Genomic DNA, 23,153 nt, shown 5'->3' with positions numbered 1-23,153 from the left:
TCTGTACACTTAATTGAACGGTTGATTCTCTGCAGCACTTCATGCATGTGTAATCTTCTTTTTCATATTTAAAAGTTCACTTAACTCTTTACTTCGTCATTAGTTTCTGTAAGATCCAGGCATCCTCTTCAGCCAATATCCCGGGACGTCGCACATGTCTTGTGTGACGTCACTAACTTCTCATTTTGCTCTTAATCATGTTCCTTCGGGGAGTTCCTCCCTCTGATTGTCGTCTCTTCTGGGATATGTTTGATAGGGTTGTCTCAATGGGTATCTTCTTTCAAATATACACTGCGATATTGGCACACTTGCTCATGTCAAACACAGCACAATCTCATACTTCCAACATATAGCAGGTAGAGGGCGCAATTTCCTGCAGAGGCATGTAACTGCTCCTCTACACTAGTCTGGAGGCTTTTTGTCTCACCTACCTTCTCACTTACTCTCGCTTGCATCTATAGGCCCCCCAGAATTAATTCCCTCTTTCTCTCAGAATAGGCCGACCTGTCCTCCTCTCTTCTTGCCTCATCCCCCAAACGTATCTTCATTGGGGACTTCACCATCCATCTCTACTCTCCTGATGTGACTAATGTTCTCTTTCGTGACCTCTGCAACACTTTACTTCACTATCCCTCCCTCTGACCCAACACACTCTGACGTACACACCTTGGATGCTCTCATCTCAATAGATATCCCTCTCTCCAACCCTCTTACTACCCCTCTCTCCTGGTCTGACCACTCTCTCCTCTCTCCCCACCTTGACTCCTGCTGATGCCTCCACCTGCACTACCGGTCTGCTTCTGTCATTTGACCAATGACGCATGTGTCAGTCGCTGCATTTGCCTCTTCCTTCATCCCTCCTCCGCCCCCTTCATTAGACACTCCTTCTGATTCTGTTCTAGCTAACCCCTTGGACATCCTTGCCCCAGTCATGAGATTCCGCATGAAGCCTGCCTCCAAATGCAACTCTTGGTATGATTCCAACTTGGCAGCTTTGAAACCCAAGGGCAAAGCTGCAGAGCGGAAGTGGCAGGCATCTAGCTCATCCTCTGACAAACTGGCCTGCCGACCTACTTCAAAGGCAATATCGTTTCGCCATATGCTCCAAGAAGAGCACTAATTTGCAAGCCTGCATCTCTTGAGTCACCACTAACATGGCTGAAAATTTGCAAGGAACTTGCCAATCCTTCTGCAGTCTCCTCCTCCCTCACAGGCCCTCTGTTCTGCATTGGCCACCCACTTCTTCTCAAACTCTGGACATCCTGTCCTGTCAAATGCTCCCCCTCACCTTTCCCCCTTTTACTCTCCTCCTTCACTCCCATTGTACCACAGGAGATCTCTAAAGCTGTCTGCTCAATGAAAGTCTCCTCTAAACAGGTGCTGCCCTGCTCCTCCAAAACCGTCAAGGACAACATTGCCTCTCTTGCCCTAGCCTTGGCTGATCTCTGCAACCTTTCACTTGCCACTGGTTCCTTCCCTCCCTCAACCCCTTAAGTACTCTTGTGCACCCTCTCCTAAAAAAAGCCGCCTGCTGATCCTACTTGCCCAGCTAACTATCAACCCTTTTTTGGGCAAACTCATTGAAAAGCTAGTCCTCCCACAACTGACCGTCCACACTGAAACAGCTGGCTGCCTCCATGACCACCAGTCTGGTTTCAGGGCAGCCAGAGGCACGCACACTGCTCTCCTGAACAGTCAATCTTTCTTCTGCCTTTGACACAGTCAACCACTCCATCCTCATAAACCGTCTCCATGATACCCTAGGCATCGTGATAGGGTACTGGTGTGGCTTACCTCCTTCCTTTGAAACAGACCATCCCAAGTCCAAATGGTTTATTTTCGCTCCTCCACTTCACTCTCTACCTCTGGCGTCCCTCAGGGCTCTATCCTATCACCTTGGCTCTTCAACATCTACCTGGCCCCTCTGGCTCACGTGATCATCTTCTCCCTCCATTTACAGTGTTATGCAGATGACACACAGCTCTCTTTCAAGCTGTCATTCTCTACCTCTTCTGCCTCCTCGCTCACACCTAACTTCCTGACTGCTATTCAGGCACGGTGCTCTGCCAATGATCTCTGCCTTAATGGCAATGAGACAGATATCCTTCTCATTGGGACGCCTGCTCCTTGTTCTCCCCCAACCCTCACACTCTCGCCTGACTCCTTGGGTCCACTCCCCTCACCCACTTGTGAGGCAGAAAACCTTGCGATCATCTTTGACTCCTCTGTCTTTATCTCTGCACATCAGACCTTGCCAAGAAGTCCAACTTTCAGCTGCTCCTCCTCGGGGGTATTCTACCTTTCCTCACCTTCCCCCGGAAGCTCAATGTCTCCAGAGCCCTGGTTCTCTCTAGGCTGGACTACTGCAACAGCCTCTACCACAATCTGCCCCTTTCCTCCCTTCACCCCTTTCAACTAATCCAGAATAGGACTGCTAGACTTATACTTGGCCTCAAGCCCAGGGACTGCGTCTCTCCAGCCCTAAAATCTCTCCAATGGCACCCAGTGTCAGCAATGATCAAATTCACGACACTTTGCATCATCCACAAGGCTGTCTGGGGCCTCAGACCTCTCTACATCCAGCTTTCCCTTCCTAAATGCCTCCCGGCCAAACGTTTCTCCAAGCAGAGAGTGGGAGGTAGATCCCTCTCCTCGACTGGCTCCTCTCTCTGGAATGCCCCCCCCCGATACCCCACCGACTTGAGCCATGTCTTCTTAAGTTCCAGAAACTTCTCATGACTTTCCTTTTCTCCTCTTCTTCCCCTCTCCTACGCTAACTCTTCGCCTGCCATTGTGACTGGGACCTGGTCCCTTCTGAGTCATGTAGTGGCCAGACCACCCCCTACCCGTCCCACCAGCATCCCGTGCCAGCACTTGCCCTCAGGCACCCTTTCCCGCACTGGCCTAACCTGGACCTCCCTGTCCACCGCACTCATCCTCCCTTCCCCTCTTCCCCCCGGCTTTTGTCGCCTTTCTCCATCCCCACCCTTGGGGGCTCCTCACTCCTGCACTTCTCCCTCTACGCCCTCCCCCTGCACTTACATCCTTGTTCATGCACTTGCACGGTAGGATTGTTACAAGGCCAATATAACAATTTTTTTGGTTGCTCTACTTTTGCTATTCCCATGTACCCCACATCCCCTTTTTGTTTTGTGGCGCGTGGAAACACTTGGTGTAGAGGTGCCATAAAAATAGCCAATAAATAAATATTGGCAAACTGTCATTGTTCTCCTCGTGGTAAGAAGGCAAGGGTCTTTCTAGCAAGCCTGAATACGGATTTTTTTAAATGTGTAAAATTCTGTCCCTGACCAAGACCTGTTGGTTCCGATATGTGGTGATTTTAATTTGGTTCTGATCGATTTTATTTTGAAGAGTATACTTTGAGTGGCATTGAGATACAAAGTCTAAAAAAAAATCCCTGTTTGGTAGTGACAGTCGTATGTTGTCAAATTATATTTCTGAATGGGGCCAGCTATTAGTTGATAGATTAGTTGATAGACGTTTACCCTCGGACAAGCACATTTTGTGATTCTCTGTATTTACCTACTATTGATTTTTAATTTTTTCAGTTCCTGCCAGCATGTTTAGACTAACCGTTAAAATTAATAGTAATAGTGAGCATGCACTACTGATGTTGCCATTAAAACCATCTATTATACAACATTTTGTGGCCCAGACCATTATCTCTACTTTGATATCAAGTGTTATGTAGACATCCCTCCTATTTCAATGTTGCCATATGCAGACCTAGATGTAGGCACTTCTAGACCTAAAAAGTCATGGTTAAATAAAGTCTCACTAGATACACGTTCTTGCATTGTTTTCTGTAGTCTGCTTTAGTCTCAAAGATGTTCTACTTTATCATAATGTAATGTATGTCATGTATTTCTGTATTTTTCATTTGTTTTCCCATTGTTTTACTGAACAACAGTTTGGGGAAAGCAATTTATAAATCAATATATACAAATAATGGGAAACCTCACTTACAGCAGTAAATACTTGAAGAGAGATGTTCAGATGAAGAGATGTTTATGGAGCTATATTAGCCTGCAAGAGGAAGAGGCTTTTAATTCAGGCATGGGATGAGCTTGAGCAAGCTACGCACTACCTTGATGTTTAAAGGTTTTGGGGGCTGATCGCTTTTGGTCCCTAATGCTGGAATTGGAAAAAACAAAAAGAAAATGCGCGACCAGTGTACATGTGGATATACCTCTGCTACTAGTAGTCACACTAATAATGCAATTGTTTTATTGAATGCTAACCAATTGGTAATTCTATGTGGAGATAGGAGTCTGATTTTTAGTTATGAAGAAATCAGGTTAGCAAAACAATCATATAAGCGCACAAAAAATCATGTGCCTGTTTTTATTCCGTCAGACTTGTTTAAAATCCATCCTGAGATTTGGGAACCACTTATTTTGCAATGTGTTTAGCATGCTTGTTTTCCTGTGCAATTTATACAGATCCTGAAGAACAACCGTTATTTTGCCAATTTTATATATAAAAAGGGGATGGGCAGGATGTCCCTTCATGTTATCACCCAATTTCATTTTTGGTTTGTTCAAAGGGTTCAGTAAAGTTTGTAAGATAACAAATTGTGTGTATGAGAACAATATTCTAAACCCAATACAGTTAGCTTTGTTAAAAGGTTTGGACTGTTCCAGTGGGTTTTGAATCTTTATAGCAGCTAAGTCAATCTATATTAAGCAACGGCCAGGCCTTTAAAGCCATATTGACAGCTTTTGGTTCGGTTAATGGATTTTCACTTTGGCTTACTTTACAGAAATTGGATATTTGTCTGGTTATTCTAAAGCTGTTGGTTTGCCACATGGAAACAGTTGCTAGTTATGACACTAATGGTGTGATAACAATACCCTGTCCTTCCTAGATGGAGTGTGCCAAGGATCTGTCTTGGCACCTATTCGATTTAACCTGTATATAAACTCTATATACAATGTGTGGTGCTGACACACCAGTTGTAAGAGGTTTAACGATTTTGATGATGTCCTATGCGGATGAATGCGTGCGTGTACCAAGAACCCTGAGATCACTCCAAACACTCGTGAACGCGTATACTGCCTGTCTGGGAGAGTTGGGTTTACAAACACCTGGACAAATCTGCTGCCATGCATGTCACTGATTCCATTGTCAGATGCCTGCACTTTGCATTTACAGGATCTGAAACAAAATGGCTGGTAATGAAATTGGCTTATCAAAGGATTAGGATCTCTACAATCTTGTATAATTCTAAGCATGTTTTCACACAAAGGTATCTAATGCCTCATGCTATTGGAGTCATTTTTAAATGTGTTGCCATATTTAAGCCCAACCAGTTGCAGTGAAAAGCTGAAAAATAGGCCGCCATCCACTTTTGCCTTTTACCTATGGCAGTGGTAACACAGGAGACCACTGCCAAAACCCATCATTTGGCTGCCCACAGAGAAAAAGCATTGCAAAAGAAACAGGGCTGTTTGAAAAATCTGTTTTTATCTGGTGTCAAATTTGCAAAAATCATGGCTCAAAAACCACCCAAAAAGATCCAACCTTCTTATTGGGTGGTCAACATCATTCCACTTCAAGAATCTACATAAATATAAAGTCCACAGAAGTATGTGTTATCTGAACAAAGTCCACTTTTGAGGATTGCTTGCTAGAAGAAATCAGTCAAAAATGGGTGTAATACCGTTACTCACCTCTATCAGAAGCCGGCGATTTAAAACCATTTTGTGTCAAGTTGTACATTGAACCCAAACTATGCCAAAGAAAGACCTGCTATCAGAAGCTTAAGAGGTGAAGACAATTCAAAACTATATTCTGAAAAGGCTTGAAGTAAGAAATTGTTTGATGTATGTGTTAAAAATATGAGTTATATTACAAGATAAGACAGTTTTTAGACATTGGGTTTCAGAGTTAAAGGTTTCCCACACTGTGCTTCAAACAAATTCCACATATCTCCCTGAACAAAGGAAACTTCCCACTGCCCTTGGCTAAGAGATTGACAGGCTGGTGTCAAAAGGAACTGGGAGTGGCACCCTGGCCTGTTGCTCTGAGTGAAAACAATGGAGCCCTTCAGCTGAAAAGAAATGCTAATTCGGGTGTGACTGACAACAAACTGCTCTTCCAGGAAGAATAGCATGTGACCCTCTGAGTCAGCCCAGCTCTGGAGGCGGACCAGACTGAAATGTGGATTTAACATAGGAGTGAATGTGTCAGAAAAATGCGTATAACAAATTGCACTGAACTGACAAAAATGTGAAACTTTGAGATTATTAAAATGAAAAATTCACTCAGTTTAAGACTAAGCTGGAATCTGTGTGATGTTCTGAGACTAAACCCTGGAATTTATTCATATTGTAGCTACTGTGTTTATGCTAGGAATGTAAAGAAATTACAGAAATGTGCCCAGATGGGGTGTGCATGCATATATAAAAATTTGTGCAGAATTAATATTGAGAAACCCACCAAAAGCGCAAAAAAGTTGTCATTTCTGAACCAAAGCTCTTAGGAAGATGAGAGTTGAACAGAAATGTACCTTAGGCAATCTGTCATGTAATTTATGTAGTATTAACAAGTTGTGTATATTGTAAATATGTGTTTTATAAAAAATAAGATATACTGTACAGGGACAAAGGGGAGGGTTTTCCCCTAAGCCATAAACATGACACAGGATGACACACTGCTCCTTTCTCCAATCAGGGGACAGGGAATCCTCTGACCTATCGGATTCTTAGATGGTTGGGCATAGAGAATCAGCCTCCCCACCCACTTTGGAACTACATAAATAGGGACTGCTGAGGACAGGCAGGACACACACTTTCCACTTCTCAACTGATTTCTTGGCGAAGCACCCTGCAGGAAGATCCAGACAAAGATCCAGACACCAGACTCCAGAACCAAGCTCTAGAACCTTGAAGCAGAGAGGCCTAACCCACAAGCTGAACCTTTTTCAGAGGCCTTCCGAATCTTTTGCAACCTGATTCTAACCCCTAAACCTCCAAGGGGCATCTCAAAATCCAACAGCCTGACTGAGCTGTTTTGCTGTTCTTGTTAAGAACCCTGTGCTAGAACCCAGATCCAGACCCAGAGAGCAGAGCTGTATCCAGAACCCATCAGATCCAGTCCAAGAGGCCGCGCAGACCGCAGTGCTTTGCTGAGAGCAGAACCCAGTGCTGAGACCTGTCCGGTGGCGAGAGAACCCCAGCCAAATCCTTGACCAGATCTTTGACGGGGCCCATTCCATTCCATTCCAAAGCCATAGGAGTGAGTATCCAATCTAGAACTGTACATAACCAATCTCTTAGTATTAAGTAACCCATTCCATCCATTTCAACCTATTCAGAACTGCATTATAGAATATTGCATCCCTCCTGAATTCTCATTATATTGTCTGTGATAATTGTGGCAATAATCATCTTTGCGCTGATATTTTTCTGAAGAGGGACAAGTGTTTTGACGGACAGAGATCAGAGCGGAAGCGCCGCTGTTCTGGTGGCTGCCCGTTGAGTGTCTTGCTTCTTCATAGCCCCTTAGTATAAGCCTATCCTTGTTGGTAAATCTTTAAAGCGCAATCTTTTATTTTGAAATCTTGATTCTGTTTCTGAAAAATCTACCTTCACTAAAACCTCTAACCTTTGAACCGCACATCCTAGACCCGAAATTTAACTGTCATTGTGAAGCTAAGATCCTAACGACAATTCCTTACAATTTTTTCTAGTGTTGACCTGAACCAATCCAAAGTAACTCTCACTAGTGCTGGGGGGGAACTGGGATTGAACTGCATTATTGATTGTATTCCTGAAACCTGTGTGCCCTCATTGCCATCTCTTCATATTGCATAGTGGGGGGAGTGAGTAGTCACAAGGGAAAGAGTGATCATATTGTCTTTTGTGGAAATCGTATCAAGTTTTATTTCTGTGCTGAATTCTTTCCTATTATTGCATTTCCTTGAATCCATATAAAGTATTCTCTGCTACAGTATCCTTCCTACTCTTAACTGATTAAAGAGATTGATATTGTAATATTACCCATTGTTTTTCATTGTTCATATTTATAAGTGTGCTATTCAGATATTATTCTATTCATAAAAGTGTGATATATATATTGTTCAATCCTTCAAATAAACCTTTTAATTTGCAAAACAAACCTACTTCTTGTCTCAGTGAGGTTGGTTAGATTCAAAGAGAGGGGCGTTAAATAAGGGTTCATCATCCAGATATAAAGAACTTTTGACATAAAAATATATAAATAAGGGTTTCCATTGGGAATCCCAGATTAGGCAGTGACTTAGTTGGAATGCTGGATTGAAGTCACTTAACACTCCGACGTATTCCACATCTATGACCAGTAATGTCCACAGCTGTGCTGCTTCAGAACATTTTCGGCAGAGGGCGTCCTGCTTCGATGGCGTCAATCCGTTGTCCCTCGAGGGCCTTCGTCGAGGGTCGACGTCACTGGATGTTCCATATAGGATGCACAGCACCCGTAGCCTCAGTTCTGTTTTTTCCGCAAACGTGTTTGCTTCGGAATCTCGGCGCTCGATTCTTTCTTCGTGTACGATGTCTTCATCTTCTTCTACTACCCCGACGTCGGGCTTTAAAAAATGTCGGGACTGCAGTTCAAAGATGTCCATCACGCACCCAAACGACATCTGCCTCTGGTGCCTCGGCGAAAGCCACACTGCCGACAACTGCAAGGGTTGCCAGTCCCTGACCTCTAAGGCCTTGCGGGAACGTAAGGGGAAATTGAAGGTAGATAGGGTGTCTAAGCCCCGTAAATCGAAGTCTGCTGGGCTTTCGACCGATGACTCGAGCGGCGACTCTCCGCGTCAGCAAAAATCCAGGGGGTCTCGGTCTTTGAGTGGTTACCGCCATTCCCCTGCCTCGTCGAGGCATTCTAGGAAGCGTCGGAGGAGGACTCTGCCAGACAGTTGACTTGTCCCACCAAGTCTTTGTTGCCGGCCGAATGGGATGCATTCCGCCAGCAGATGTTGGCGATTTTCGAGTCGCAAGGTACAGTTCCGGCCGTGCCTTCAAAAGGAGCTGGCGAGGAACGGGCTAGGTCCTCCACTCGCACGCCTTCGGGCTCGGGCGGTCAGTGCAATCATCAGGAGCCGTCGAGGTCCCGCTCGGACAAGGGAGATCGCCATAGCTGTGCCAGATCTAGGTCCCGGTCCACAACGCCATCAAGACCGTCGGAACCTGTGAAGCCTTCCAAGAAGGCGTCGATGTCCTCAGCGCAGTGTCAGTCGAGGGGCTCTCTCGAGGCTCCGGCCTCGAAGAAGTCTTCAATGCCGTCGGCGCCTCGATCAACATCAACGCCGATTCCTTCTGCGCCGTTTGTGGAGGATTTGACAGAGGTGCCTCTGAGGGCTGTGGACCCTCTGAGAAGGCTGCCAGGAAGTCTATGAGGCCTGTTTTTGAGCCCCATTCTGCGCCACCTCCTAGATTGGAGTTTTCCCAACCTTTACAGGGTATTTCAGAGGTTGAGGAACTGTCTGATGAGGAGATGGCCTTGCCTGTGCCTCCAGATGTCTCTGATGACCTTCTGTCTGGGCATAGTCAGATGGAGGAACTCGTCAGTCATTGCATGATGCTAGTGGCCTTGACACCTCTCCGGAGGTGGAGTTTGGCCGACCTTAGCCTGGGGATTCTTCCTATTGGCATCTCATGTCAAGGGTGACAGAATACTTGGGGTGATCTGCTCCACCTGTTGAGTTTGCTCAGGATGACCGACATCCTGGATCAAGGTCCCTCCACTGACCCGGTTTTACCGTTTCACATGGCTTTGCAAAGGAGGGTGGCGTCGGCTTGGACTGCTCCAGAGAGTCTACCGGCAGTTAATAAGTCACTTCCGAAGAAATACCGCCCATCCAGTAGTGACCCCTGCCACTTATCGACGCACCCTACTCTGGAGAGTTTGGTGGTGCAGGCGGCTACGGCCTCCTCAAAGCAGGCTGCGTACCTTACCATCCCTCCTGATAGGGACGATGAGCGCTTTGATGGTTGGGCTAAGAAGGTATTTTCGGCTGGGGTTATGGCGTTGAAGTCTGCCAACACCACTTGTGCCTTAGCGAGATTTACACACACTCTGTAGAACTGTGCGTCTTTGGCGGCTGAGCATATTCCCGAAGGGGAAGAAAGGGGTGGTTTTCTAGCCCTTGTGCAAGACGGCAAGGATGCCATGTGCGAATCCCTTCAGTCGGGTTTGGACACGGCAGAGCACCGTGATGCGCAGGTTTGCGTGGTTGCGGAAGTCAGGGTTTGCTCCTGATGTGCAATCCCGTCTTCTGAACATGCCCTTTGATGGGGTTCATCTGTTTGGCAGCAAGGCTGATGATAGCCTTGAGAGGTTGCACGCCTCAAAAGCTGCAGCGAATTCTTTGAGCGCTGCAGTACGTCAACCTCCGCCTTTTCGTCCTCGGGGACAGCAATGGAGGGGATGTTCCTTTCGGTACTACTTTCTTTGGTAGATCGAGAGGAGCTGCCAGTCAAAGGGGCCACCGTAGGAGTACCCGGGGTGGAAAGCAAGGCACTCGGGGTGCCAAAGCCGCTCAGGCAGTTGCCTCTTTGCCCTCAGGCACTGCCGCAGCCGCGTCCACTCAGTCATGAGGCCATGTCCCATGGTTCGCCGGTTGGGGGCAGACTTGCGCAGCATCTTGGAGAATGGCGGGCCATTGCTTCAGATGTGTGGGTTCTGGAGATCCTAGCCCAGGGCTACCGTCTTCCCTTCCGGCAGAGGCCTCCCGACAATCCACCGGGGAAGCTCTCTGAAGCGTCCGTATCTACTCCTTGTGCAGGAAATCCTATCCCTGCTGGAGAAAGGCCCCATCGAACTGGTGCCTGTAGCGGAGAGGAACAAGGGATGGTATGCCCCTTATTTTTTGATCCCAAAAAAAGACTGGGGATTGAGACCCATCATGAACTTGCGTTAGTTGAACAAGCTCCTCAGGAGGGACAAGTTCAAGATGGTAACTCTTTCTCAAGTCCTCCAGGCCTTTCAACTTCAGGATTGGTTACTTTCTCTGGACCTCAAGATGCTTACTTTCATGTATTGTATTGTATATTTATAGAGCGCTCCTGGCCGTTAAGCAACTGGGCGCTTACAGAAAATAAATCTTGGGTTGCAGGTACATAAATAAGTTACATTTCTTATGTTACAGGATCATATATCAAGCATTTCTGTCGGAAGACTTGCATGTGAGATATGTTACATATATCAAAACATTTCTTACGTTACAATGTTGGATGACTTACATGAAAGATATGGTACAGTTGGGGCATTTAGCAGTCGTTGGTGTTAAGCCACAGTTTAACGTTAGCTTTGAACACATGGAAGGAATGGGTGGCTCTAAGTGCATCTATGTGCCGATTCATCCCAAGCACAGGAAGTACCTGAGGTTCGCGGTTGGTGACTCGCATTTTCAGTTTGGGTCCTGCCGTTCGGATTGACCTCCATCCGAGGGTCTTCACCAAGCTGATGGTGGTGGTGGTGGCAGCGTATCTCAGGAAAGGGGGGGATTCACGGCTACCCCTACCTGGATGATTGGTTGATCAGGGCGCCCTCTCCCGAGCAAGCCCTAGATCATCTGTCCGTCACCTGCCACTCCCTTCACAAGCTGGGCTTTTCCCTCAATTTAAAGAAGTCACATTTGACAACTACCCAGCGGCTCCAATACATTGAAGCAGTGCTCAACACATCCCTGGGGCAGTGTTTTCCTCCCCAGGTGAGGGCTCATCACATTCTGCAGATGGTGGAGAAGTTTCAACGTGCCCAGAGTCTCCCGGCATTCAAATTCTTGAGGTTGCTCAGCCTCATGCATCCTGCATTTTCCTGGTGCCAGAGGCCAGGCTGCCGATGAGATCCATGCAGTGGGTTCTCAAGATGCAGTGGTCGCAGTTCTCCGGCAGGATGTCGGATCCCGTTCAGGTTCCGACCTCGGTCGCCCAGGATCTTCTATGGTGGGCAGACGAAGGCAATCTGTTGAAGGGAGCACCATTTTGGCAACCATGGCCGGAGGTGACGATCGTGACGGACGCATTCCTCACAGGTTGGGGCGCTCATGCCAACGAGTTGACAGCCAGCGGACGTTGGTCTCCGTAGGAGTTCATAGTCCACATAAATCCTTTAGAGCTGAGGGCCGTCAGGCTAGCCCTGAATATTTTTCTGCTGTCTGTGCAGGGGAAGAATGTCCCGATTATAACTGACAATACAGTAGCCATGCACTACCGCAACATAAAAGGGGGGGGCAGGGTCTCTCCCATTGTGCAGGGAGGCGATGCAGCTCTGGTTCTGGGCCATTCAGCAGGGAATTTCGATCTCAGCAGTTCATCTGGCCGGAGACGAAAACGCGGCGGCGGACGCTCTGAGCAGGCAGAGCACGGTCTCTCACGAGTGGGAGCTGGCTCAGGAAGTTCTTTTGGAGATCTTCACACTTTGGGGAACCCCACAAGTGGATCTCTTCGCCACCAGTGTGTGATGCTGGAAATGCATCAGAGGGACAGGGCCTCTGAATCCTTGTCCTTTACTGCCTTTTATCGTGTGTTCTGTCAGGTTTTCTGCCCAGGAGTCCATTTGGGACTCCTGGCAGTGCAGCTCTCTTTTGGTTTGGTGAACAGACCCATGGGATACCCTTATGGCACCCATGGGTAGGGGTACAACCCTGTGCCCCTAGTGTATGTTTTTGGGCACCTGTAGGTGGCCCACAGAGCAGGGTATGGGCTGGTGGCAGCTCCATGCTGAACTTGACAGGTGCTCTGGGTGTCCTCCATTTTGGGATACCCAGGCCCTGCCATTGGGATCAGTTGATTCCTGATAGAAACAAGATGGCCCCTGTGGCCTCTTGCTTTCTATTGCCTGTTGTCTTGTTTTTCCCAAAGTCCTGGGAAGCCCTGACTCTGTCCCTTCCCCCTGACTGGCTGTTGGGTGGAAGTTCCATATATGGTGTTGTTGTGAAGGCCCAGCTAGACTGACTGGAGCCTTCCCAGTAACTGTATGTTATGGGTACCTCCTGTGGGTGGGACCTGGGTGAATGGAGTGTGTGACCAATATACACTCCTTGTTGTGGTTGTCTGGTTTCTGGCATGTGAGACAAAGACTGAGACAGCCCTGCCCGAAACTGGCCTGAATGCAGTGTGTAGTGTTGAATGGCTGGGTACTTGTCCCAATCCACATTCCTTGTTGTGAGTGTCTGAAAGGGAGGAGTGTGGCCTGAATGCACTGTGTGCCTGATTGGCTGACTGACTGCATGAATGCCCTTCTGTGTGATTGGCTGCTGTGTGTGTGCCAGCAGTGTGGATGAGAGACAGAATAGTATATCTGGGGACCTCTCACCACTGGAAATTGTTCAGAAGCGTTCAGAAGCTGAGTCTCCACTCAAGAGTAACTAGAACTGCTGATCCTCGACGTCCAGCTGGAAGAAGAAGACTTGCTGCTGCATTTGCTTCGACAGATCTGAAGGTTGCCGAATTCGTCGAGGACTGATCCGAGAGAGGACCTGGTAAGGCGCCCTCTTCCCGTGCTCCGAGGGATCATCGAGCACCGCTACATCTTCGCCAAAGCGCCCTGGAAGTCAGACCCTCGAAAGGCTGCCGACCCGAGACGGGACCGCCGAGGAGATCGAAGTGAAGCACCCGGACATCGACGCCGTCAAAGTCCATTGCCGTCGACCAGGGTTCGCAGGTCTGTGGAACCGCTGGAGGCCCGTCGAAGTTGTGTTGCCCAGCCGTGGGAACCGCTTGACGCCGTGCCGCCGACGACCGGAGCCGTCCGCTCCTTGCCTAAGAACATTCGAATCGAAGGACTCCCTCGTCCGCATCGTCGACCGCTTTTTGTCCTGCCGGAGAAAGTCGAGGACGACCAACGCGCCGAGGAGAATCCGCCGGTGGGTTTCCCGCCTCCTCACGACCCCAAAGACTCGAGCGACTCGACGCCCTTGTTGGGCCACCGTCATTCACAATCTTTGCGGTCCAGAACTAGTGTCGCCGAGGTGCCCCGCACGCCTCTTCCTCGCAGGATGCCGACGTCTCGACGCCGACGAGCACCGCTCGGATCGAAGCCTGCCGCCTCATAGACGCCGTTCTACCCTGTTTGTTGTCGGACGTTCGACGCCCCGTGTCTCCCGCTTGAAAGGGAAGGCATTCAAGAAGGGCCGTCGATTCCCCGACACCGAACACCGAGTTCCTCGACGCTTCTCGACGCCTCTCGACGATCCGTGACTCCTGCTTTAAAGGGGGTCACTCAAGAAGGATCGGTCAACGCCTGTTCGAAGAACTCGACTCCACCAGGTACATTGGGGGGGTAAAAACATTGTAGGAGAGAATAAGACTATTGAACAATATATGGACTGGGCTTGTGTTATATCTCTTTATTTTACAGGTTGCCCAGGTGGGGGGGATCTCCACACAGAACTGTGTCCAGTGGTAGGGGCCAGTATTCTGCCTATTGTTTCAACCCTCTGTTATCTCTCCTCTCTCTATTGCTGGTTTCCTTCTTATTGACCTGTGTGACATTTTGACAGTATTGTGGGTGCACTTTAATGAGGTCTAATATTAGTGGTACCACTTTAGAATTGTAGATATTTACCATTATTGATTTTCCTGAGCACAAAGTGCGTTATTGTGATAAGTGTACATAACCTTTGAATATTAATTATATAAAGACTGTGTTTTCAGTAATACAGTGTGTGGACATTCCTTTGTGGGGGCTTGGGGGATACACTGTACTTAAGAACCAGCCTGCATCACCTCCTGAGAAGCTAGGCCTTGATTGCTCGTCCATTGCTACCGTAATAGAGAATCTTGGCTGGGGTCTTCTGTGCCTCTCTTCTACCATATAGGGAGCAGAGGTACAGACACCCCCTACCGGTCTTTACACAGTGTCACCCGGAAGTGCGAGAGATTCTGCTTGCGGGAATTTCCCCCAAGAGGAGCCTTAGGGGACACGTTCGTAGTGGAGTGGTCCTTCCCACTGCTGTACACGTTTCCCCCAGTGCCCGTGATTCCGCAAGTGTTGCAGAGGTTCGGTTACCGAATGATCCTCATTGGTCTGGCATGGGCCAGGAGAGCTTGGTACCCGGACTTTCTAGACATGTCCATCTGCCCTCCACGCCGTCTTCCCTACTGAGACGATCTGCTCTCACAGGAGGGTGTTGGGTTCTCCATACAGAGGTCAAGTCTCTCAGCCTTCATGCTTGGTATCTGAAAGGTTGAGGTATAAGGATTGGGACCTCCCTGAAGACTTGATGGAGCTGTTGCTTTCGACCAGAATGCCCGCAACGAAATCCCTGTACCGTTGCAGTTGGAGAAAGTTCTGTGACTGGTGCAGGGTACAGAATGTGGATCCTTTCCAATGTTCCATTCCTTTGGTTTTGTCTTTTTTGCTTTCTTTATCCCACAAGGGCCTGCAAGTGGGTACCATTAAGGGTTACCTGGCGGCACTAATCATATTTAAGCGCTCGTCTGGGGAATGTTCTTATTATAAGATTCCTTTGATTTCCCAGTTTCTAAAAGGGCTAACTAATGTGTTTCCACTGTCGCCTTTCCAGGTGCCGGGATGGGATTTGAATTTGGTTAACATTCTTGTCCGTTTCGACTGTGGTCCTTTAAAACTGTGTTTTTATTTGTGGTTACTTCGCACGCAGAGTGAGTGAGTTGCAGGCACTTTCTGCCAAGCCACCCTTTACTGTTTTCCATAAGGACAGGGTGGTCCTGCGGGTGCGGCCTTCTTTTCTTCCGAAGGTTGTGTCGGAATTCCATTTGAGCCAGGTGATTCTTCCGGCGTTTTATCCTCCTCCAGATCCTCGTAAGGAAAAGGAGAGGCTCCATAGGTTGGATCCTAGAAGAGCTTTGAGTTTCTATCTCTCACGGATGTCCCGGGTCAGCTCTTTGTTGGTTATGCTGGAAGGCGCTTGGGTCAGGCTGTTTCCAAGCAGACCTTGTCCAGATGGATCATTTTGACGATCTCTGAGTGTTACCGTTTGGCGGGAAAGGACCCTCCAGTAGGCTTACGGGCTCACTCTACTAGGGGTGTGGCTGCCTCCACTGCTCTACAGGGAGGCGTTCCTATTCGCAATATTTGCAAAGCAGCCACGTGGGTCTCTGTCCATACTTTTGTGAGACACTGTTCCTGGGACTCCATCCATGGGAAGGGATTGGCCTTTGGTAAGGCAGTCCTCTATTCAGCCATTTGATTGGGCATTCTAAAATTCTAAAATTGTAAATTCTTTTCCCACCTTCATAAGTTGGTACTGCTTTGGGAGTCTGTCATAGATGTGGAATACGTCAGAGGACACAATCCCCTTGAAGAACAAGTTACTTACCATATCTGGTAACGTTCTTTCGATGGGATGTTCCTCCAAAGTATTCCACATCGCCCTCCCAGCCTGCCCCTCTACTGAATTTCCTATGCGATTGAAGTTTACGGTTCCGCAAGGCTTTCTGCAGTCATACTGGCAGGTGATTGGTGCCAACCGTTCTGGGAAAAAACTACAACTGAGGCTACGGGCGCTGTGCGGTCTATATATAACATCCGGTGACGTCGACCCTCGACGGAGGCCCAGAGAGACAACGGATCAACGCCATCGACGGAGGTCACCCTCTGCTGAAAATTTTCCGAAGCAGCACAGCTGTGGACATTACCTGTCATACATGTGTAATACGTCGGAGGAACATCCCATCGAAAGAACGTTACCAGATATGCTAATTAACTTGTTCTTTGGCATCTGGGCTATTTTTACTGCCTGGTCCCTGAAGAGAGACATTGAGGCCGAATTACGACTAAGGAAACTGAAAGCAAAACCTATAGTGCAAATATAGCTTTTAGGAAGACTAGTACTGTATTTTCATTACAAGGATTGTTTTTCTTAATGATTTGTTCTTCTTTTTGATTCTAAGTCACTGACTGTTGGATTTGTATGCATTGTAATGCTTTTATCGGAAGAGACATTTTCTGAAATAGTTATGCTAATGAGGTAAAACAAAGTAATGTTAATATTGTTTATTTTTCCTTTTAACTTAGGAAACAAGAGGAGCGGGTATATCAGGTGCGGAAAAAGCTAGAAGAAGCACTTATGGCAGATATCTTGGCAAGAGATGCTGAAACAGGAGACACAGATATGGAAATGAACAGTAGAGAGGATGCATAGGAAAATTATCAGGTGAAAACAGAACTGCTCTAAATGTTTATTTTGTATGAACGACAAGCCTGCAGGGGTTGCGTCTTAATTCCAGAATGCATTATAAGGTAAAAAGTTCAGAAAAGTGGTGTTTTCATTCCAGTGAATCATCCGTCCTCTTAGTTATATGTGAGTGTTGAAAGTGTGAAAGGGAGGTGGAATTACACAATATATTTCAATATTTGACATCAGATGATGTCAGAACTTAATTTGCTCTCCATTCATCTTTTTCGTGATGAAGATGAGGGAAATAGTTCCTGCCATATGCATGTCCCACGGGATTTATCCACTCTTCTAAAATAGGTAGCAGGAACCAAAGGTCAAGTCACTCTGCCAATCTGATGAGGAAAAGTGAAAAAGGCTAGATCAAGTGGGAGATCAACTGACGGGAGATCAACTGACATGAGATATTATTACTAATCTATGATAAAACATTTAAAGGCCATGCATAAGGTTTAATTCCCTTACTACCGTGCACCCTTCCCCATGCCACATCTGTCAGTCAAAAGAAGCAGTAGGCTTATAAAGTGCTGGCTTGTTATGAATACCTCCAAGCCCAATTATAAAGTTATGTATGTGCAATTAAGAATACTTTGGCTGTTAAACAGAACAATAGGAAATGTATGCATTATCTTTTGGGCCTTGTCAACCTGTATTCCTCTAAACACGCTGGTTTTGATAATCTTGATAGCACTAGTATTTTTGTAAGACAGAACTACTTTCTTCAGAAGCAGACGATCTTTATATGTTAGACAGACTCCCAGTAAGGAGACTTAAATGTCTTTGCTAGATGGATTGCTTCCAAGATCTTTCACTGTTCCAATTTCATGGAGTTTCTCTCCCTTTGAAAGACTGGGCGTGCAATCTTTAAAGACTTAATATAGCTGTGTCTTCCCAGAGGAATGCATCTAGGTTTTTAGAGAAATCCAGGCCACAAATCTAAGCTATTCTTCATGCCGTTCTGCTCTGGATGTGACACTTTGGTCAACCAGAAAAATCATATATAAATGTACTTCTATTTTATTTTGTCTGTTATGGCAACTTAAAACCTTGTATACATATCGGCCCATACCTAGTACATCATCTGTCAAATTACACAAATACAAATAAATCACATTAAATGCCTTTTAGTTCATCAGACAATGTCAAGCATTAATTTGATATTCATGGTGCATGGATATATAAGAGCACAGTTTCCATTGCTCATGGGGACAACCATGCTGCATCCTGTAATGGGAGAGTCTCTTGAACAAAATCAAGTGTAGGTTTTGAAGGAGGTACACTGCATTTTTGCACCTTCTCTAATGGTAAAAGGATCCTCACCATGTTAATTTTCAATCCATACTAATCCCCCTCTTTCTTTCCCATCGCAGCACAATTACAAAGGTGAAAAGATAATAGGACTTATAAGGAGTACTTTAAGGTTTCTGTCTCTGAGCATCCTCTAGAAATGCTATTGATTAACTTCATTATGTCCACAGTGCATCACTTCCAATCACCTGCTACTGCCAGCCCTATATATTTATTGCCTTTCCTGTTGAGCACTGTGTGCTACTGGTAGTCTGAGCAAGAGCTTAGTTTTGGTAGAACATAAAGGAGCAGGTGCCAGAAGAGGATGTTCAATTCCAAAAAGGAAGGGTTTTATACCTTCATTAATTGGAGGGCATTGGTTTTCATACAGAATATAATGTAGGGAGTTCCAAAGTTTTGCTTCAAGGTAGACGGTTGTTCCTCCCTTTTTGTCTTTTTGAATTTCACAACATGTTCGGAAACATGTACATGTTTCAGAACAAGTTCATGATTTTCAGAAAACCTTCAGCATTAGTCAAGGTGTGTATGTGGTTGGGTGAACTTTGATATGAAGTAGCAAAACAAGAGGTGATGGCTGGAAGGTTTAGAATAAATCTTAATCTCTGGAATTGTTCTGGGCAACCCTCCACACCATCGTTCTTCGTCTGCCAGGCCATTACAGAAGGGAAAAGGCCATATGCAAAGCAGGCTTTGTTCCACCCCAAAAGGGGTAGTCCAGCCCGAACTGCTTGGTCACATCCCTTCAGCACGAGACCACAAGCATCCCCAGACATGTTTCAGCCTTGTTGGGACTCAGCAGTGAGGAGTAGCTTGGGTCTCTAGACCCAGCAGGCATGGGATCCATATCTGGGTATACCCATCCCACTCGGGGTGACCAATCAAAAGGTTTTAAATAAATCGTAACCTCTTGCATTGCTCTGGGCAACCCTCCACACCATCGTTCGTCGCCTGCCAAGCCATCATAAATGTAACGCTCACCTGATTCTCGCAGAGGCGCCGGTCTTGACTGGGCGACTACCGTATCTTCAAAGGTGATGTGTAGCACCCGGTTGGCTCTTTGGGATGGACCTCTGTGCACTGTATGCCTGACGTGTAGAGTAAGATGTCTGCAGATAGAAAATATGGGGTTAATGAACTGGGGTTATTGGGGTGTCCCTATCTCTTTCCTCTTCTCCTCTCCTGTAGACCCCCAAAGGTTAACGCTCTCACCTTAGGTAAGTGAATGCCGAGCTCTCCATCTGCCTCGGGGCAGTTTGCTGTAACCAGTTTCTTCACTGGATAGGTAGCGCAGGCCTCTTGACTTCAGAGGACTGCTGTCCGTCGTTTACTGCACGAACGGTAAGTTTCGAGTCATTCAAATGTCTTTAAAGTCTTTAGTAATGATGTCTCTTGTTTTGCAGGGTTCCGGCGATGGCGGATGACGGGCTGAAGTGATTTGAAGATGGAGCCCGTGTGATGAATAGAAGCGCCTGGAAGCACGTAAGTAAGCGCTTGTTGCCTGCTTCACTATGCGCTCTAACTGTCTTTTTATTTTGCAGGTACGAGTTCGGAGCGGCTGCAGGGTGCCGGAATACCCACTGGATTAGATGTGGAAAGGAGTAATGGCACGTGAGTATTAAAGTTCCCCAATGTCTTTAAACGCACCTTGTTTTGTCTTTCAGATGCGGGATGCAGCGCCGAAGGCCTCCGGAGCGTGCGAAGAGTTGGTAAACTTTTGTCTTTCAGATGCCGGAATGCAGTGTGAAGACCTCCGGAGCGCACGAAGAGTAGGTAAGCCTTTGCCTTTCAGATGCCGGAATGCTAACCTGTTCTTTCTTGTCTTTATAGGTGTTGCTGAAGACTGGATTCAGGATGGGTAAGCCTTAGCCTTTCAGATGCCGGAATGCTAACCTGTTCTTTCTTGTCTTTATAGGTGTTGCTGAAGACTGGATTCAGGATGGTAAGCCTTTTTCCTTAGGCCCAGGACCGGATGCAGAAGAAACGATGAGCGTTCTGCTGCAGAGGTTGCAGAATAACGCAAAGCAAGATTCATCCACCGGGTGTGGTTTAAATAGCCTCCTGTAGTGCTTAGGTGTCTCCTTCCACAGCCACGCCTAAGTAAGAAAAGAGTTCCTGGTAAGAAAAGAGTTCCTGCCTTCCAGAAGAGTTCCAGTGTTCTGAATCTAGGGAGTGGCTCCACCCCCACCCAACAGGAAAAGTAGTTCCAAACAGAAGAGGATCAGAGGCTCAACTGGCAGGCAAGTAAGCAGCATGGTCTGCTGAAGGTAAGTCCACCCAAGCATTATGAGCCCAGCGCTTCCAGCGCTGGGACTGGGCATATTTATGAGCCTGGTGCCACTGGCGCCAGGACTGGGTCCAAAAGGTCCCAATTGGGACTGGTTGGCACTCGGAACCTGGGTTATGGATCTGCTTCCAAGGGAGTTGGGAAAACCCTGACCTTTTGGAAGCAGAGATCATGACAATAAAAGGGGAAAGACCATATGCAAATCAGGCTTGGTGCCACCCGAAAATGATATTAAGTATTCACTGCCAAGACCATTGCTGTTCATAAATCATGAACTTTCAACTGATTTATTTTGTTGACTGGAAGCCATTGTTGGGGTTAAGCATGAGGACATGTGATCTCTGATCAAAGTAAACCAGCAGTCTGGGCATTGCAAACTAATTGGATGGATTAAAGCTGGAATAGAGGCTGTTGTTATAGTCCAGGTAGGTGGAGATTATGGTATTTACAGCACTGACTCTTTAAGGGAAGTTTAGAAAGGGGAATACATGACCGAGGAGACAGACTGGAAGAAACAGCGTTTGACAGCAGATCTAACTTGGACAGTGAGGCAAAGGTATTGGTCTATGATGAAGCCTAGGTCTTCTGTTTTCACTGGCGAGATAGCTGCTGAGCAGAGAGTCATTGCCTAAGAAAATTATTACAGTTTGAGGGCTTTAGCCAATTGGATCCCATCCAGGTGGTCATGTCCCCAAGACAAGAAGCAAGGAGGTGTCCTGTGTGGCGTGGCAGTATTTTTTGTTGTTGAAACGAAGAAGGATCTGTGTCAACAGTGTGCATATAAAGCTTGAATCCAAAGGAACAATTGATGAACATTACATATTCATGGCAGAGAGTCATAGAAAGTGGGATAGAACATGACTCTTGAAGATCAAGTCAGAACAGGCCAAATCGTGCATGCCAGTTGTCGGATAGGTGGTCCAGTACAATCAGATGGCCATCTGTGTTAAAAGCTGCTGGTACCATCCATTGGATCAAAGTGTTGATACTGGTGATGTCAGCTGCCAATCAACGATTATTGAAGAAGGTGACTAGAAATTACTAGGTGCCTCTCCCAGGAGGGTAGCCTGATTGGTGTGAATAAAGGATAACCTTCTGAAAGTTTAATTGGAACTTCTCACAGGAGGTGCATACACAGAGCGTGGCGCAGAATCCGAGATTAGTTATTGGCAAGGTCAGGGCCGTCTATGGCGGGCTTTGCCAGCATGAGCATGAAAACTGCTTCTTCCAGCATGTGCTGATTTATTACAGGCTATAGAGATTTGAAGATTCTCACTGAGCAAGGATCCAAGAAGGACCCAGAGAGCCTTCATTTATTTAATATAGCCTTCTAGCACAAGGGCAGGGTGATGGCAGGATAATTATCTACCACCAACACATGGGCCGAGGCGAAGCCAAGGGCATTAGTTGGGTGATGGGCTATTATCTCAATCCATAATGACCCTTTCTGAGGTCTATAGGGCTATTATCACTGTTAGGGAGAATTCTCATTCTATGGCTGATTTCCCCTACCTAGTGAGTCCCTCAGCAGCTTTGCTGGATTTCTGGAGTTTATTTTTTCCACTTGGTAAGAGTGTGAGCTTTTCCCCAACTCTTACCTGTGTTTTGCCATGTGTATTTCATCTATTTTTGTGATTGTGGACCCTGGAGTACACCACTTCAGTAGCACCCCTCTTTGGTTTGTTACACAGCACCTTCAGTGCAGTGAGAGTGTTGTCTTTTAGACTTCCCACCGACTCCATTTCTGGGGCTGACTACTGTCCCCCAGAAAAGGGTAAGGTTGCCATTAACTTTACCTAGTCATTTAACCACAGATCCAGTACACCCCATCTTACATGGAGTATTGGAAAGGGTTAATTCTTAGCCCTTTTTATCTGTACCTCTTGGAGCCTTGTTTCGCTCCCTTAGCATTAAGACTTGCCTGGTGGCAGTGGTATCTACCCTAATTTTCCTACCGTGATTATATTACATAAACCGTATTATTTAGGCTATTTTAGTCGAACCTTAAACCCACTAGCCCAAATATTTTTTATTTTGGCTCCGGTTGGGTTTAATCGCCATTTCTTTTTGTTAACGTCCTTCTTGGGTCTTTCTTTGCACAGCAAATCAGGTTTGCCTCCTTTGTTCGCCGACCTTTGGCGGGCTTCTGACAAGAAGCCCTCCTTTGGCGTCTAGGTGGGCTGAATGTGAGGGAGGGGTGTAGTCACCCTCTGCACAGGGTCTCCTTGGAGACCCAAGTCACACTTTGTGTTGATTGGCTGAGGTGGTTGTCCGGGCTGGACAAACCCCCCTGCTGAGTGATTGACAGCCAGACTGAGTGAATGGGGGATTTTGGTATAAAAGGTAGGACTCTTGGGCTAGAAGTCAGTCGTCACTGGAACTGCAAGG

The 23,153-nt window shown here is 46.8% G+C and overlaps 1 protein-coding gene across 2 annotated transcripts in view; it reads left to right on the top strand.

Moving 5' to 3' along the window:
* The window catches only part of MBD2 (methyl-CpG binding domain protein 2), an 809,238-nt gene that overhangs the window by 750,534 nt on the left and 35,551 nt on the right, over positions 1 to 23,153 (top strand). For both annotated transcript variants that reach the window (XM_069626990.1, XM_069626989.1), the window contains one exon: positions 17,014 to 17,152. In XM_069626990.1, the coding sequence (XP_069483091.1) occupies positions 17,014 to 17,140 (127 nt within the window). In that variant the 3' untranslated portion in view covers positions 17,141 to 17,152. The remainder of the gene's footprint in view (positions 1 to 17,013; positions 17,153 to 23,153) is intronic.

Source organism: Ambystoma mexicanum, chromosome 6p (genome assembly GCF_040938575.1).
Source record: "Ambystoma mexicanum isolate Mex_15411 chromosome 6p, UKY_AmexF1_1, whole genome shotgun sequence".
Classification (NCBI taxonomy): domain Eukaryota; kingdom Metazoa; phylum Chordata; class Amphibia; order Caudata; family Ambystomatidae; genus Ambystoma; species Ambystoma mexicanum.
This window is presented reverse-complemented; position numbering and strand designations above follow the sequence as displayed.